The sequence below is a fragment of the Hermetia illucens genome, chromosome 3, assembly GCF_905115235.1.
Source record: "Hermetia illucens chromosome 3, iHerIll2.2.curated.20191125, whole genome shotgun sequence".
NCBI classification, from domain to species: Eukaryota; Metazoa; Arthropoda; class Insecta; order Diptera; family Stratiomyidae; genus Hermetia; species Hermetia illucens.
The window spans coordinates 113,553,979-113,567,081 of NC_051851.1; the positions used below are offsets into that span (position 1 = coordinate 113,553,979).

The 13,103-nt window shown below is 46.4% G+C and overlaps 1 protein-coding gene across 7 annotated transcripts in view; it reads left to right on the top strand.

Moving 5' to 3' along the window:
- LOC119651260 overlaps positions 1-2,537 on the top strand; it is a 90,955-nt gene extending 88,418 nt beyond the window's left edge. For all 7 annotated transcript variants that reach the window (XM_038054755.1, XM_038054754.1, XM_038054761.1 and 4 more), the window contains exon 4: positions 1,900-2,537. In XM_038054755.1, coding sequence (XP_037910683.1) covers positions 1,900-2,172 — 273 coding nt within the window. In that variant the 3' untranslated portion in view covers positions 2,173-2,537. The remainder of the gene's footprint in view (positions 1-1,899) is intronic.
- The last annotated feature ends 10,566 nt before the right edge of the window (positions 2,538-13,103 follow it).

The following is a 13,103-nucleotide window of genomic DNA, read 5'->3' on the forward strand; positions in this document are numbered from 1 at the left end:
TGCTTCCTCTGAAGTATTTGGGCACTTTGGGCAATATGCCAAATCATCGCGCCCAAATCGATACAAATATGCTCGATAGCCTTCGTGTTCGTTCAAGAATTGAGTTAGGTCGAAACCTACCTCGCCGTGGGGTCGCTCGATCCATTTCCACATATCCCATATGATTCTGTGGGTCCAGTGGTCTTTTTCTGACTCGTCCCACTTCTCCTGCCATTCCGCGACAGTTTCAGTTCATGTGAATTGTCGCCGACGGGCAGGAGATTCTCCGATGAGATGCACTCGATCGTAAAGTCGTTGTCTTTCTTTCGCCAGAATCTCAATCGGGACCATTCCTGCTATCACACGAGCTGCTTTATTGGATATTGTTCTGTAAACGCAACATGTTCGGAGTACACTTATGCGATACGCAGCTCCAATCTCCTTCTTATTTGTTGTATTTTTCAGTGCGTCAGCGCTCCGATGTTACATGCCTTGGTTGCTGCACCCTCCACATGCAATCTTTACGCCTAAGTACTTAAGGGCCCGCTTGAAATGAATTGTTTGCTTTCTAACTTTGGTCTTCATGGAAGTGCACTTTCTCCGCTTAGTAATAAGTATCATACTACTTCCGTCTTATGTTCTGCGAGCTGTATACCAGCATCCACTAACCAAGATTTAATCTCATAGACTGCTTCATTTGCATAAAGCTCGACTTTTTCGAGAAGGCGTGCAACAATCGTCACACCAATATCGTCCGCGAAACCAATGGAAGCCACAGGTCTAGCGTCAGTACTCCGTTAAACATAATAATCCACAAGAGTGGCGCTAGGACGGAACCTTGTGGAACTCCGCATGTCGTTTGGTTAATTTCATTCCTTCATCTGATTCGCAGCACAGAACCCTATCGATTGGGAAATCGGCAACGATACACACCACCGACAATCTGTCCGTCTGGCTGTCTGTCCGTCACATACATTTTTCTCGGAGACGGTTATAGCGATTAACACCAAATTTGATGTAAAGGTGGGAACTGTGAACGCTCAAGCATATAGTGAGTAACACTATTCTACGTTGAATTCAAGGGGGTGTCCTCGTACACGCAAGAGGGGGGTTCATATTTTTTTTCACCAAATATAGTGGGGTATCAAATGAAAGGTCGCAATTAGTACTTTCCGAAGCCGATATAAGTTTTGATATTTGTTGGAAAGGCGGGAGTGCGGGAGGTCAAAAATCATCATTTCTTTAACGGGCCCATTCTCAGAAACTGTCCAACCGAAAAATTTGAAAGTTCACCAGGCTACCACTGTATAGTGCCTAGGGTCCGAAATACCCTCCATACCGATATCTTTTCAAATAAAGTTAACAATAGCTTATTACTATTTCTTAGCAATTGGCTGCAAAACCCCCTTAAGCTCATCCTAGCACAACGAGTTCTCACCAAGCTTGGTGGGAATCGCACTACCCTTGGGGCGGCGCACCCGTCGGCCATCTTGGGAGAGTGAATTCCACTGCATGGCATAGCCAACAACGTAATTGTGGCCCTTCCTTAATGTGTGACCTAACCACTGCTACTTGCGCCCTCTGTTCACACAGTCCTTCATTCGTTCTTCGTTATATGATGTCTTTCATTCGATCGAATGTATTAACCCTCGAGTTTATTGTACTGTATGTATTGTATTTTTCTTTGAAGTAACTTTCAAAAAGTACCTTCGACCGCCTATATCTTACAAATCTACCTATGCTGGTAGTTAACTGTATTTCTAACGTCAAAGTGTGGAAAGCCCCTCAAATCAGCATCAATATCAATTTGTATTGTTGCATCAATATGTGCTTAGTAGGAAAGTCCGAAAAAGAAAATATTATTTTACCTACACTATATTATATTATATTATCTTACCTTGACTTTTCTGCTCTTTTTAGGAGAATTCAATCCACGTAATTCCAGTACCTACCCCGACAACAGAAAAGCCTCCAGCATATGAAGCAGTGATTATAGAACCTCCAACCTATGACGATGCCATTAAATTGAATCCTGCCCTCTTGGTTCAAATGAAATGTACTGAGCCCCAACTATCGTTGCCAGGGGCACCTGCAATGCCGCAAGTTATTGTTGAACAGCCCACGCAAGGATGTAGCATAAATATGTGCACAAAATTAGATGAATCAAGTACATCATCGCACAGCGTGAGGTGATTCCCCCGAGCAGATGCGAGAAATCCTCGTGTGCCTGATAATATTTAACATATGTAAATAAACAATCTTAATATGCTACGGTCTAGTCATTAAGTATTACTTACATCTTTATATTTTTAAGAAATATTTATTCGCTTTTAGCAAGCGCAATAGATGAAAGTGATGTGATGTAATTCCATTAATACTATAATGTAGCCTATTCCGAACTATTTATATTATTGTTGTAAAATAATGTAATGTAGGTTGTGAAATTGGTGTGTGATTTTGTAATTTTTTATATGAGATAAACTATTGAAAAGATTGTGTGTGTAGGCGAAAGACTACTTATTCCAAAAATTTCAGAAAATAAAAGCAGACTGGAAGTATATCGTGTAATTTATTAATCTTCAATGGCTCGACAGACATATTCTGCCAAAAAAACTCGTGGGATCCTTAAATAAAAACACACTTCCCATTTATTCATCAAAATTTATTAAGTTGCTCAACATACATATTCTATAATTTTTACTAATCATAGGAACATTCTTATATACGCTTTCCGAGATGATCTTAAATTCGGGCGCTGATTTTTAACATTTTGATTGAAACCAAATCTTATTAAAATTGATTGAATATCTGTGTACTCGAAAATAACCGAAGCTTTAGTCCCGAGGTTTTGTAAAAATGTGTGGTTTGTAAACCTCCTTGCATGCAATGGTGCCACTATTTTGTGTGGATTTAAGTGGGGGTTGAAAGAAAGGTGTTTCGCGGAATATGATTATGTCGGGTATCGAAACTTTTAATATTAGCTGAAGAATGAAGGAGTTGGGACCCAAGATGACCCATACTAAAACATATAACAAACAGGTCTCACTCCCAGAGCCTATCCAACCAAAAAATCCGAAAATAACAAGTTGGTAGCCCGGAAACTTGACGCTGCGTGTAAAAGTTTTAAAAGTGTCTGGTTTTTATTGAAAAAATAAAAGAGTCAAAATGTTCGCCACTTCCATCCAAATAAGAGCCACAATGCAAGAAGTTATGGTGTACATATTTCTGCCAGAACTATCAGACAGCGACTTTTGAAGGGCAACCTCAGAGGATGTCAAAGAATAAAAAACCAAAAATTACACATAGTAACCGAAAAAAACGGCTAACCTTCGCCAGAACCATATTGAATCTTCTCTTTCCATTCCATTCATTGATTTGCAGTAACGAACCAAAATTCAACTTATGCAGTCCTGATAGCAGAATTTATGTGTGTTGTCTTCCTTGGTACACCAGGAAGTCGGTGAAATTTGGTGGCGCTGGTGTTATGATATCGAATTGTTTCATGAAACATTGTGCCGGACTTATTACTGCAATTTGCTGTCCGAGCATCTTCTACCATTCTTGGCAAATCTCCCATTGTCAGTTCATTCAAAGGCAACTTTCCAACAAGACAGATGCAGCTTTTTCTACCACTATTTTTATAAAGAATATTTCCAAGCGTATGTTCCCTGAATTAAAAGCGATTTTATTTCCCAAAAGTTAGAATATCAATAAAAAATGTGCAAATTTTTAAAAAAAACAAAAATTATTTGCTATATGTATTCATCCTATTTTGTACGTCGTGTATGTGTGCTAACTAGCGTGCCACCTCCGTACATGGGAGAATATCCTCTTTCCTATGATACTGACATTCAAAGCCTTGAATTTGCACAAAAGCGACAGCTTTCACCCATTATAAGTTTGTCAGTAATAGCGCGATTTACACCAATTTTCGCAGGATCATGCTCTATGCTATAGCTACGTTGCTGCTCATAATTCATGGTGAACTGAATGGAATTTTGCAGTAAATTACTAAAGATTATAGTAATAAACTATTATTTACTTTAATTAAAAACAGATATCGATATGGAGAGTATTTCGGAGCCTTGGCACCGTAAAGTGGGAGCTTCTTGATTTTTTTCAGACTTTTCGGTTGGGAAGTTTCTGAGAATTGATCTGTGAAAGAAATGATCACTTTCGAGCCGTCGCACTTCCCACCTTTGGAACAAATGTCAAAACTAAGACCGACTTCAGAAAGTAATAGTCGAGACCTTTCATTTGATACTGCGAGAAAAATACGTGTGACAGACACACTGACAGACAGACAGTTAACCGATTTTCATACGGTTTTGTTTTACAGGTAGAAGTAGCTTCTCCATATATTGGACGTCGGGATGTTATTTTCATGGCTGCAATACTATAATTTTGATATTAGTACAGCCAGATTGTGGGTAATACTGGTCCTCTATGTGCTGCAGTTGGTGAACCTAGGATGAACATAAGGAGGGATGTCCGGTCAACTTCGAAAAGTTGGTATTATACTATTATTCAGTTTATTTAAGCAGATATCGGATTGGGTCATATTTTGAGGCCGGTGCAATTCATCCGCTAAAAAATCATAAGTCGCCAGGAGCCGATGGAATTACAGCCGAATTGGTTATATATAGGGCCGACCAGTTGCACCAAGTGGTTCATCAACTTATGCTCAAGGTATAGGACAGCGAAGCAGTGCCTGACGATTGGCAACAAGGCATAATCTGTCTCATGCATAAACGGAATTATAGAGGTATCACGTTGCTGAGTACCATCTATAAGATATTCTCCTCTATCTTGCTAGGCCGGATAGCCCCATACGTCCAGAACATCATTGGCCCATACCAAAGAGGCTTCACTCCAGGCAAAACAAGAAACATATCAGATTTTCCCTCTGCAACTGTTGGAATATGGACAACAGTTGCACCATCTATTTATAGCATACCCAGGGAAAAACTGTACACGGCCATGAGAGAATTCGGTATCCCGACGAAATTGATAAGACTGACTAGTCTGACCCTGACCAATGTGCGAGGTCAGATAAAAGCAGCAGGATCACTCTTAACTCCATTCGATATCAACAACGGCCTACAACTAGGGGATGCCCTATCATGCGTCCTCTTTAACCAGGCCCTCGAGAAAGTGATCCGTGATGCTGGAGTAAATGCAAGAGGTACGATCCTCTTTAAGTCCACCCAACTACTGGCCTATGTTGACGATATCGACATCATGGGAAAAGCGACCCGAGACGTACAAACTGCCTTCATCCAGATCGAGCAGGCGGCGCGAGATCTTGGGCTGCACATCAATGAAGGCAAGACAAAGTATATGGTAGCAACGTCAGCACCGAACACGAACCAACCAACAACATCAAACCGTACTGGTCAAACGGGAAGAATAAAGATAAGAGAATACAACTTTGAGACCATTGATAATTTCTCCTATCTAGGGTTTAAAATCACAACCGATAACAGCTACGATGATGAAATCCGCGCACGGTTGTTGTCAGCCAAGAGAGCCTATTTCACCTTACAAAAACTGTTCCGCTCGAAACGTCTCACCGTAGGGTCAAAGCTCTTACTGTACAAGACAATGATCTTGCCAATCCTCATGTATTCTTTGGAGACTTGGGTTCTTAGCAAGAAGAATTGCGAACCCTTGGCCGCGTTCGAGAGAAGAATCCTCCGAAGAATTTTTGGCCCCCTACATGAGGATGGACTATTCCGTAGCCTACATAACGACGAAATCTATGAGCGATATCATGATCGTCCGGTTGTGGATAAAATCCGGCTCAATAGGTTATGATGGGCGGGTCACTTAATCCGTATGGATGAGGATGACCCAGCCCGGAAAGTCTATAAGGGCAATATCTATGATCGAAAAAGAAGACGAGGCAGACCCTGCCTAAGATGGAGCGAAGGCGCAGGTCAGAACGCCAGACAGCTTTTAGGGATATCGAATTGGTGGACTTCGGCGCAAAACCGTGATGTCTGCAGTTCTGCATGCCGATATCCCTGCTGAACTGGATGGTAAGCAAAAAACGAAGTTGGTTCTCGTCTTTGGCATACAACTTGATGTTACCAATATACATTAATTGACTTAATGTATATTTCGACAATATGCCATGTTTGACTTGGATTTGGTTTCATGCAGAAGATGGGATAGTGGGTTCAAAGCCAACAGCCACAGTGGGCTTAGACAGTCGCCTTGGAAGATGCCACGTCCGATTGGTGCCTCTCGTGATGTTTGTGATACCGATAGTTCCGTGCTCCTTAAACCCGACTTGAGTAGCTGAGCTGCATGCGACCAGGCACAAACATCAGGAGAGATACGAACGACGACGAACCCGGCAACGATAACGGATTAACGATTTGCGCATTTTCTCATGGAACGTGCGCTCCCTGTACAGAGATAAAGATGATGAGCAACTAGTCGATACCCTGTCCCAATATAGGGCTGATATAACAGCTTTACAAGAGATGCGATGGACAGGGACCGGTTTCCTGGAGAAGAGCCGATACACCATATATTATAGCGATCATCCAGCAAATCATGTGGTCGAGCACATGGTTTTCTGAATGGCCACTATAATATATGGTGTAGTGACTTTTTTCCAGGAAACCGGTCCCTGTCCAACGCATCTCCTGTAAAGCTGTTACATCAGCCCTATATTGGGACAGGGTATCGGCTAACTGCTCAGCAGCTTCATTTCTGTACAGGGAGCGCACGTTCTATGAGAAAATGCGCAAATTGTTATTCCGTTGTCGTTGCCAGATTCGTCGTTGTGTAATCCGTCCAGTCCGAGGCTCCTGTTGTGGCTTCGTAACAAGCTGTTTTCCGTGTATGGTTGTCAGCCCTACCCAACCCCCATCCGTCTCCGTCTGCAGTTTTTCGTTAAGAAACAGCTTCCAGCGGTCACCACATGCAGGTGGAGATAGGGTTTGGTAGTAGAGCTATTGGTGTTGGTTCAGCAGGCGGTTCCCAGGTTTTATGCTCCATCGTGGGTACCAATCCACGTTTCGCCCTGGAACCTATACTACCCTTTGGCCACCCTGCTGTGGTAATAATAAAATCTAAGTAGCTGGGGGAATTTGAACGGCGTCTGGATCTTGTCCTTAAAACTGAGCTGTACGCGAGAAATAAAATCATGGCAATCAACACCTTCGCCATTCCCGTCCCTCTATATACTTTCGGTGTGATACAGTGGAGTAATACGGATTTAGAATCTAGCAATAGACGGGCAAAAGTAGTTCTTGCAAACAACAACATGCACAATAGAGCTGCCGGAAAATTGAGGATCACCATCCCACCTCATCAGGGAGGAAGGGGGGTACTTGATTTGAAAACATTGCACTGCCATCAAGTGCATTCTCTTCGCGAGTTTCTCTATGGGAAACAATTCTCTAGCCAAATAGATCAGGAGAAGCAGAGAATGGAATCCCATGTCGAATGTTACTTCAGTCCAACAGAAGTCGACATGTGGAAAGGGAAATCCATTCACGGAGGTTATATAAAAAATTTGTTGTTGTCAGGCATTGACATCGAAGCCTCCAACAAATGGTTGACTAATGGTGTATTGTTCTCTGAATAACTTGGGCACCTTCAGTTTCAAATAAGACCCTTACCCTGGTGGCCGGGCCAGCCAGGGTGGACATTTTTCCCGGACTACTCGTGGGACCAAGACATGGACTCAATTAATAATAAAAAAACCAAAACGACGATAGAAGAGGAGGCGATGATGCCAGGCGCATCATCGGAGGACGAGCTGCTGGCCTCCAGCCAGGAGACAGTGGCCGTCGAGAGCAGTACACTCGGTGCCAGCCGTAGCACCGTTATGCTGAAACCAACTGCAGGGACCTCCCGGAGCGAGGCGTCAGACGGACTAGTGGCTTCTAGCCTGGAATCCACTGCCGTCAAGCTGGGTGTAGCGAGTACCAGACATAGTACTCCTGACCCGAAGCCCTCAGCGTCGGGGGATCCCTCGAAAGCGAAAACCGACAAGAATCGCCGGAAACCGGCTAAGAAGCGAAGGTCCACGGGTGTCCTGCTCAAGAGTCAGTACCAGAAGGCCATGCATATTCTCGGCAAGATTGCCAAGAATAAGGAGGCCGGTACTGTCGACGAGCGGGATGAAAAAGACCTCGCTAAATACCAGGCGATTGTTGATGAATACAACAGCAAACGCCGGGCTGACGAGCAGAAGGCGAAGCCCATCGCTCTAAAATGCAACCGATCTCAAGACGAGGTCGAACAAGATAAAAAGCGGAGTAGAGTGGGCAAGAGCGCAGACGCCAAGCAACATACGAGGGAAATTGTTCAGCAACCGTCAGCCGGCGGGCCACGTACTGCGAAGACCTTCAGCGATGTGGCCAGGAGTCACTTATGGGTGGCGCTGGCGGATGGCAACTCTGCTAGCGGCAAACTAACGCTGGAGGTGTGGACCAGTGTTGAGGCTAGGCTGTCGGGCATGGTCTATGAACATCTCGTGGAAACCGGAGGCAAACACCCGGGACTCACTCCCCACTTTGATTCATCTCATGTGGTCCGTGGGTTCCACGTAATAGCTTGCATGGACCAGTTCTCTAAGGACTTTCTCGGCTCGTGCGTTGCTAAGATCAGCGACGCTTGGGAGGGCGTTAAGCTCAAGACTATCCCTTACGACGAGATTCCCAGGAGACCGGTCGCTCGCATTTGGTTGCCGAAGATCCGCATGGAGAAGGACAAGCTGGTCCATTTCCTGCGCCTTCACAACCCCGGGATTCCCATGGACGACTGGGTTGTTATAAGGGAGGAGGAACCTCAGATAAACAGCCAGCCCGTACTACTCCGCATAAACGAGGAGCGCCTGGAGGCACTGAAAAAGGCCGATTACAAAGTGTGGTTCGGAGTCAGGAATGCCAAAGTAAAAGTGTTCCGCTCTGCAAAACCGGACGACGACCTTGACCCAATCGACGCCGCCAACGAGCTGTTGGAGGAGATGACGATCGACGGTCCGACGGGGGCTGTCGAACCCCCCACGCAAGCAGATCATGCTGAGGGTAACGCAGATAAATCTGCAGCACTCGAAGTGTGCCTCGGCTAATCTGCTCGTCTTCCTCTTAGAGGAAGACATCGACATCGCATTAATACAGGAGCCCTGGGTCGGAAGCGACCAAACCATCAAAGGGCTCCAAAACAAATATTTTAATCTATTCCACAGCACAGGAGACGCTGATCAGGCTAAACCTAGAGCATGTATTCTTGCGAGGAAGAGTCTGCACGCTTTTCTGTGCCCGGACCTGAGTTCCAGTGACCTAGTTGTGGTCAAGTTGGAGCAGGTGGGGGCAGAGAACGTGTATATTTCCTCGGCGTACATGGCTCGCGACCGATCAGCTCCGCCACAAGAACTACAACATCTGATGAACACCATAACAGCAAAGAAAGCCAACCTGCTGATAGGCTGCGACGCAAATGCAAGGCATACGCTTTGGGGCAGCTCTGAAATCAACGAAAGGGGTGAGTCATTCTTTGATTTTATTATTACTTCAAATTTATCGGTGTGTAACAGGGGCAGTACACCAACCTTTCATTTCCCCTGCTCGGAGAACTGTGACGGTTGGGAAGAGGTCCTTGATATCACCCTAATAACCGACAACGGGATTCTTAGGGTGGAGGACTGGAGAGTGTCTGACCAGAGATCCTTCTCTGACCACAGTTGGATACTCTTCAGTCTAGATCTCGCCGCAGAGGTCTCCAAGCCCTTTAGAGACCCCAGGAGGATCGACTGGAGAAAGTTTGGTCAGGTAATTAAGAACAAACTCTCCGGTGCGCAAATTGGTAGGATTGGCACGACAGACGAACTGGAGTCAAAGGTCGGGGCTCTGGAGAAGGCTTTTGATACCGCCTTCAAAGTCTCGTGCCCTGCTAAGTACAGCAAAACGACCTTGCCACCGTGCTGGAACGAAGATCTCTCAAGCCTCAGGAAGCTGACCAGAGAAATCTTCAACATCTGCTACAGGCAAAAATACTGGCAGCCATATAAGGACTGCCTAAAGAAGTACAAGTCGGCCATCAGGACCGCCAAGAGGCGGTCTTGGCTAGACTATTGTCAGAACATTGAAAGCACTAGTGAATCCGCGAGGCTCAATAAGATTCTGTCCAAGGAACATAAGAGTCCATCCTTCCTTAAAAAGTCGGAAGGCTCCTGGACGGAATCTTCTAGTGAAACCTTGGAGCTGCTGGTGCAAACGCACTTTCCCTCCAGCGAGAAGGACTGTGAGTCAGAACCTCGCTTGGAGGGTTTGCGGCAACCCCAGCTGTGCGAGACTATCAAATCGGTAATTACCGGGGATAGGATCGGCTGGGCTATAAACAGCTTCTCCGCATACAAATCTCCGGGCCCAGATGGCATAATGCCAGTCATGCTACAGAAGCAGCAGGAAAGGGTTGTGCCGTGGCTTGTTGAGATTTACCGGAGCTGCATCACTTTAGGATACGTACCGCAGTCCTGGAGGCGCGCACGAGTGGTTTTCATACCGAAAGCGGGCAGGCGCGGTCATGAGTCCGCGAAGGACTTTCGACCAATCAGCCTGACCTCTTTCGTGCTGAAGACCCTAGAACGCGTCCTGGACATTCACTTAAGGACGATTATGGAGAGAACGCCTTTCTCTAAGTCCCAGCATGCCTACCTCAAAGGAAAATCCACAGAAACCGCCCTCCACAAGGTAATTGGCACGGTTGAGCGGTCGCTGCAGTACAAGCAGTATCCCCTTGCTGCCTTCTTGGATATAGAAGGAGCCTTCAACAACGTCAGTACCAACGCCATCAAGGAAGCCTTGACCGGTATTGGATTGGAGGGGTATCTCACGCATTGGATTATATCCATGCTGAGTACCAGGATAATCCAATCCGATCTGGGAGGCAACCACTTGACCAGAGCTGTGAACAGAGGCACGCCCCAGGGTGGTGCTATCTCACCGGTGCTCTGGTTAATAGTAATGGAGAAAATTTTACGTACTTTAGACAGCAGCGGGGTGAAGGTGGTGGCGTATGCCGACGACTTGGTGATACTAGTATCTGGGATGTTTCTGTCCATTATGAGCGACATCATGGAAGGAGCGTTGCGAAAGGTGTGCCTGTGGTCCGCAAGATGCGGACTCAGCATAAACCCAACCAAAACGCAACTGATGCTATTCACCACCAAGACAAGGATACCTGAATTCCATCTACCACGGCTGAATGAACAAAGATTGGTTCTTTCCTCTAATGTGAAGTATTTGGGTGTAATCCTGGATCCTAAGCTAAATTGGAGGTTGAACATAGAACTGAGGGTTAAGAAGGCCTGTATAGCCTTCTATGCCTGTAAGAGAACCTTTGCCAAGAAATGGGGTCTCCAGCCGAGGATGGTTCTCTTTATGTACACCGCTGTAGTGCGTCCGATCCTGACGTACGGATCTATTGTATGGTGGCAGGCTTTGAAGAAGAAATACAATAGAACGAAGCTTAATAGGATTCAAAGAACCGCGTGTGCAGGTGCTACGGGGGCTCTGCAGTCTTGCCCGGCAGATGCTCTCAATGTACTCCTGCATCTCCTCCCTCTTGACCTCCACATCAAATATGTTGCAGCGTGCAGTGCCGTAAGACTGCGTGAGTCCGGATGCTGGGCAGCGAAGTCCTACGGCCACAGCAACATTCTAGATGAAATACCTCGAGAAATCTGGGCATCCCCCACGGATTATGTCACACGCAAGCTGAACTTCACGAGAAACTTTGCTGTGGACCTTCCAACCAGGGCAAAGTGGAAGACCGGCGGCGTGTTGCAAGACTATGACACGGTATTCTTTACGGACGGATCAAAGATGGCCTATGGAGTCGGCGCGGGGGTTTTCTCGAATACACACGGTGTATCCAAGTCGTATAGTCTCCCAGGTTTCGCCAGTGTATTCCAGGTGGAAGTACTGGCGATATTGGAAGTCTGTCGATGGCTGGAGCGTGATTCGAGTCCTAAGCGTAACATAGCCATTCTGACCGACAGCCAAGCGGCCATCAAGGCCTTGTACTCAACGACGACATCTTCCCGGTTGGTGGGGCAGTGCAGAGACACGCTCAACCATCTGGGCGGCACGCTCAAGATCACTCTCCTCTGGGTTCCCGGGCATAGGAACATAGAAGGGAATGAGCGGGCTGACGGATTGGCCAGGCAAGGCTCTGCTCTTGGCAGTCCCTCGGGGAACACAGTCGGTGTTCCGCTGGCAGCTGTCGGGGGCCGAGTCTACTCGCACTACCTAGCAGCCGCGGGCCTGAGATGGCGAAGGCTTACAAGCTGTGCCAAATCAAGGAGAATTTGGCCCGCTTATAACATAGCCCGATCACGAGAGCTCCTGTGCCAGACGCGTGCAAATGCATTCAAGATTACGGCGGTCTGCACGGGGCACTGGCCCATAGGGGACCATGCCGCTAGGCTCGGCTTACCCTACAACTCGCATTCCCGAAGCTGCGGAGAAGGAAGGGAAACCCTCATGCACTTTCTCTGCGATTGCCCGGCTCTGGCTCGAGTCAGGCTGCGGACACTGGGTAAACCATTCTTTGGGGACCTCAGTGAGATTTCTAGTTACAAGGTCGGAGAGCTGCTTTCCTTCGTGAATGCTACGGGCTGGCTCTGAAGATCCGAGCCAGCTGGACTCCGCTTCCCTGTTCCTATAACAACAGTTACGGTCTTAGGAGTTTGTGGCATCAAAACGGCGCACCAAAGCGCTAATTGGGCTCCTCGGAGCGGCCACTGATACCTACCTACCTACCTACTGTTCTACGAGACCGAAGCGTTCCAAACTTCAATTCAGGATCCATCCAGCACATAACTTCTGCGTGTAGGATGTTGAGCAGTACCGAGTATACGATCCGTCAAAACTCCGTCTGCAAGATTCTCTATCAAAACCTTGCGTTGAAGTATAACTTAGTGGTAACCTACCATCCTTACTATAAGTACACTCCGCAGAGAATCTTGGAAAATGATCGGGTCAAACTACTGTGGGATCACACTATTGCCACCGACCACAGTGTTGATCACAACAGACCCGATCTAGTTCTGCTTCTGAAGAAAGAATGAACTTGCTTCATAATCAATGTAGCCGTGC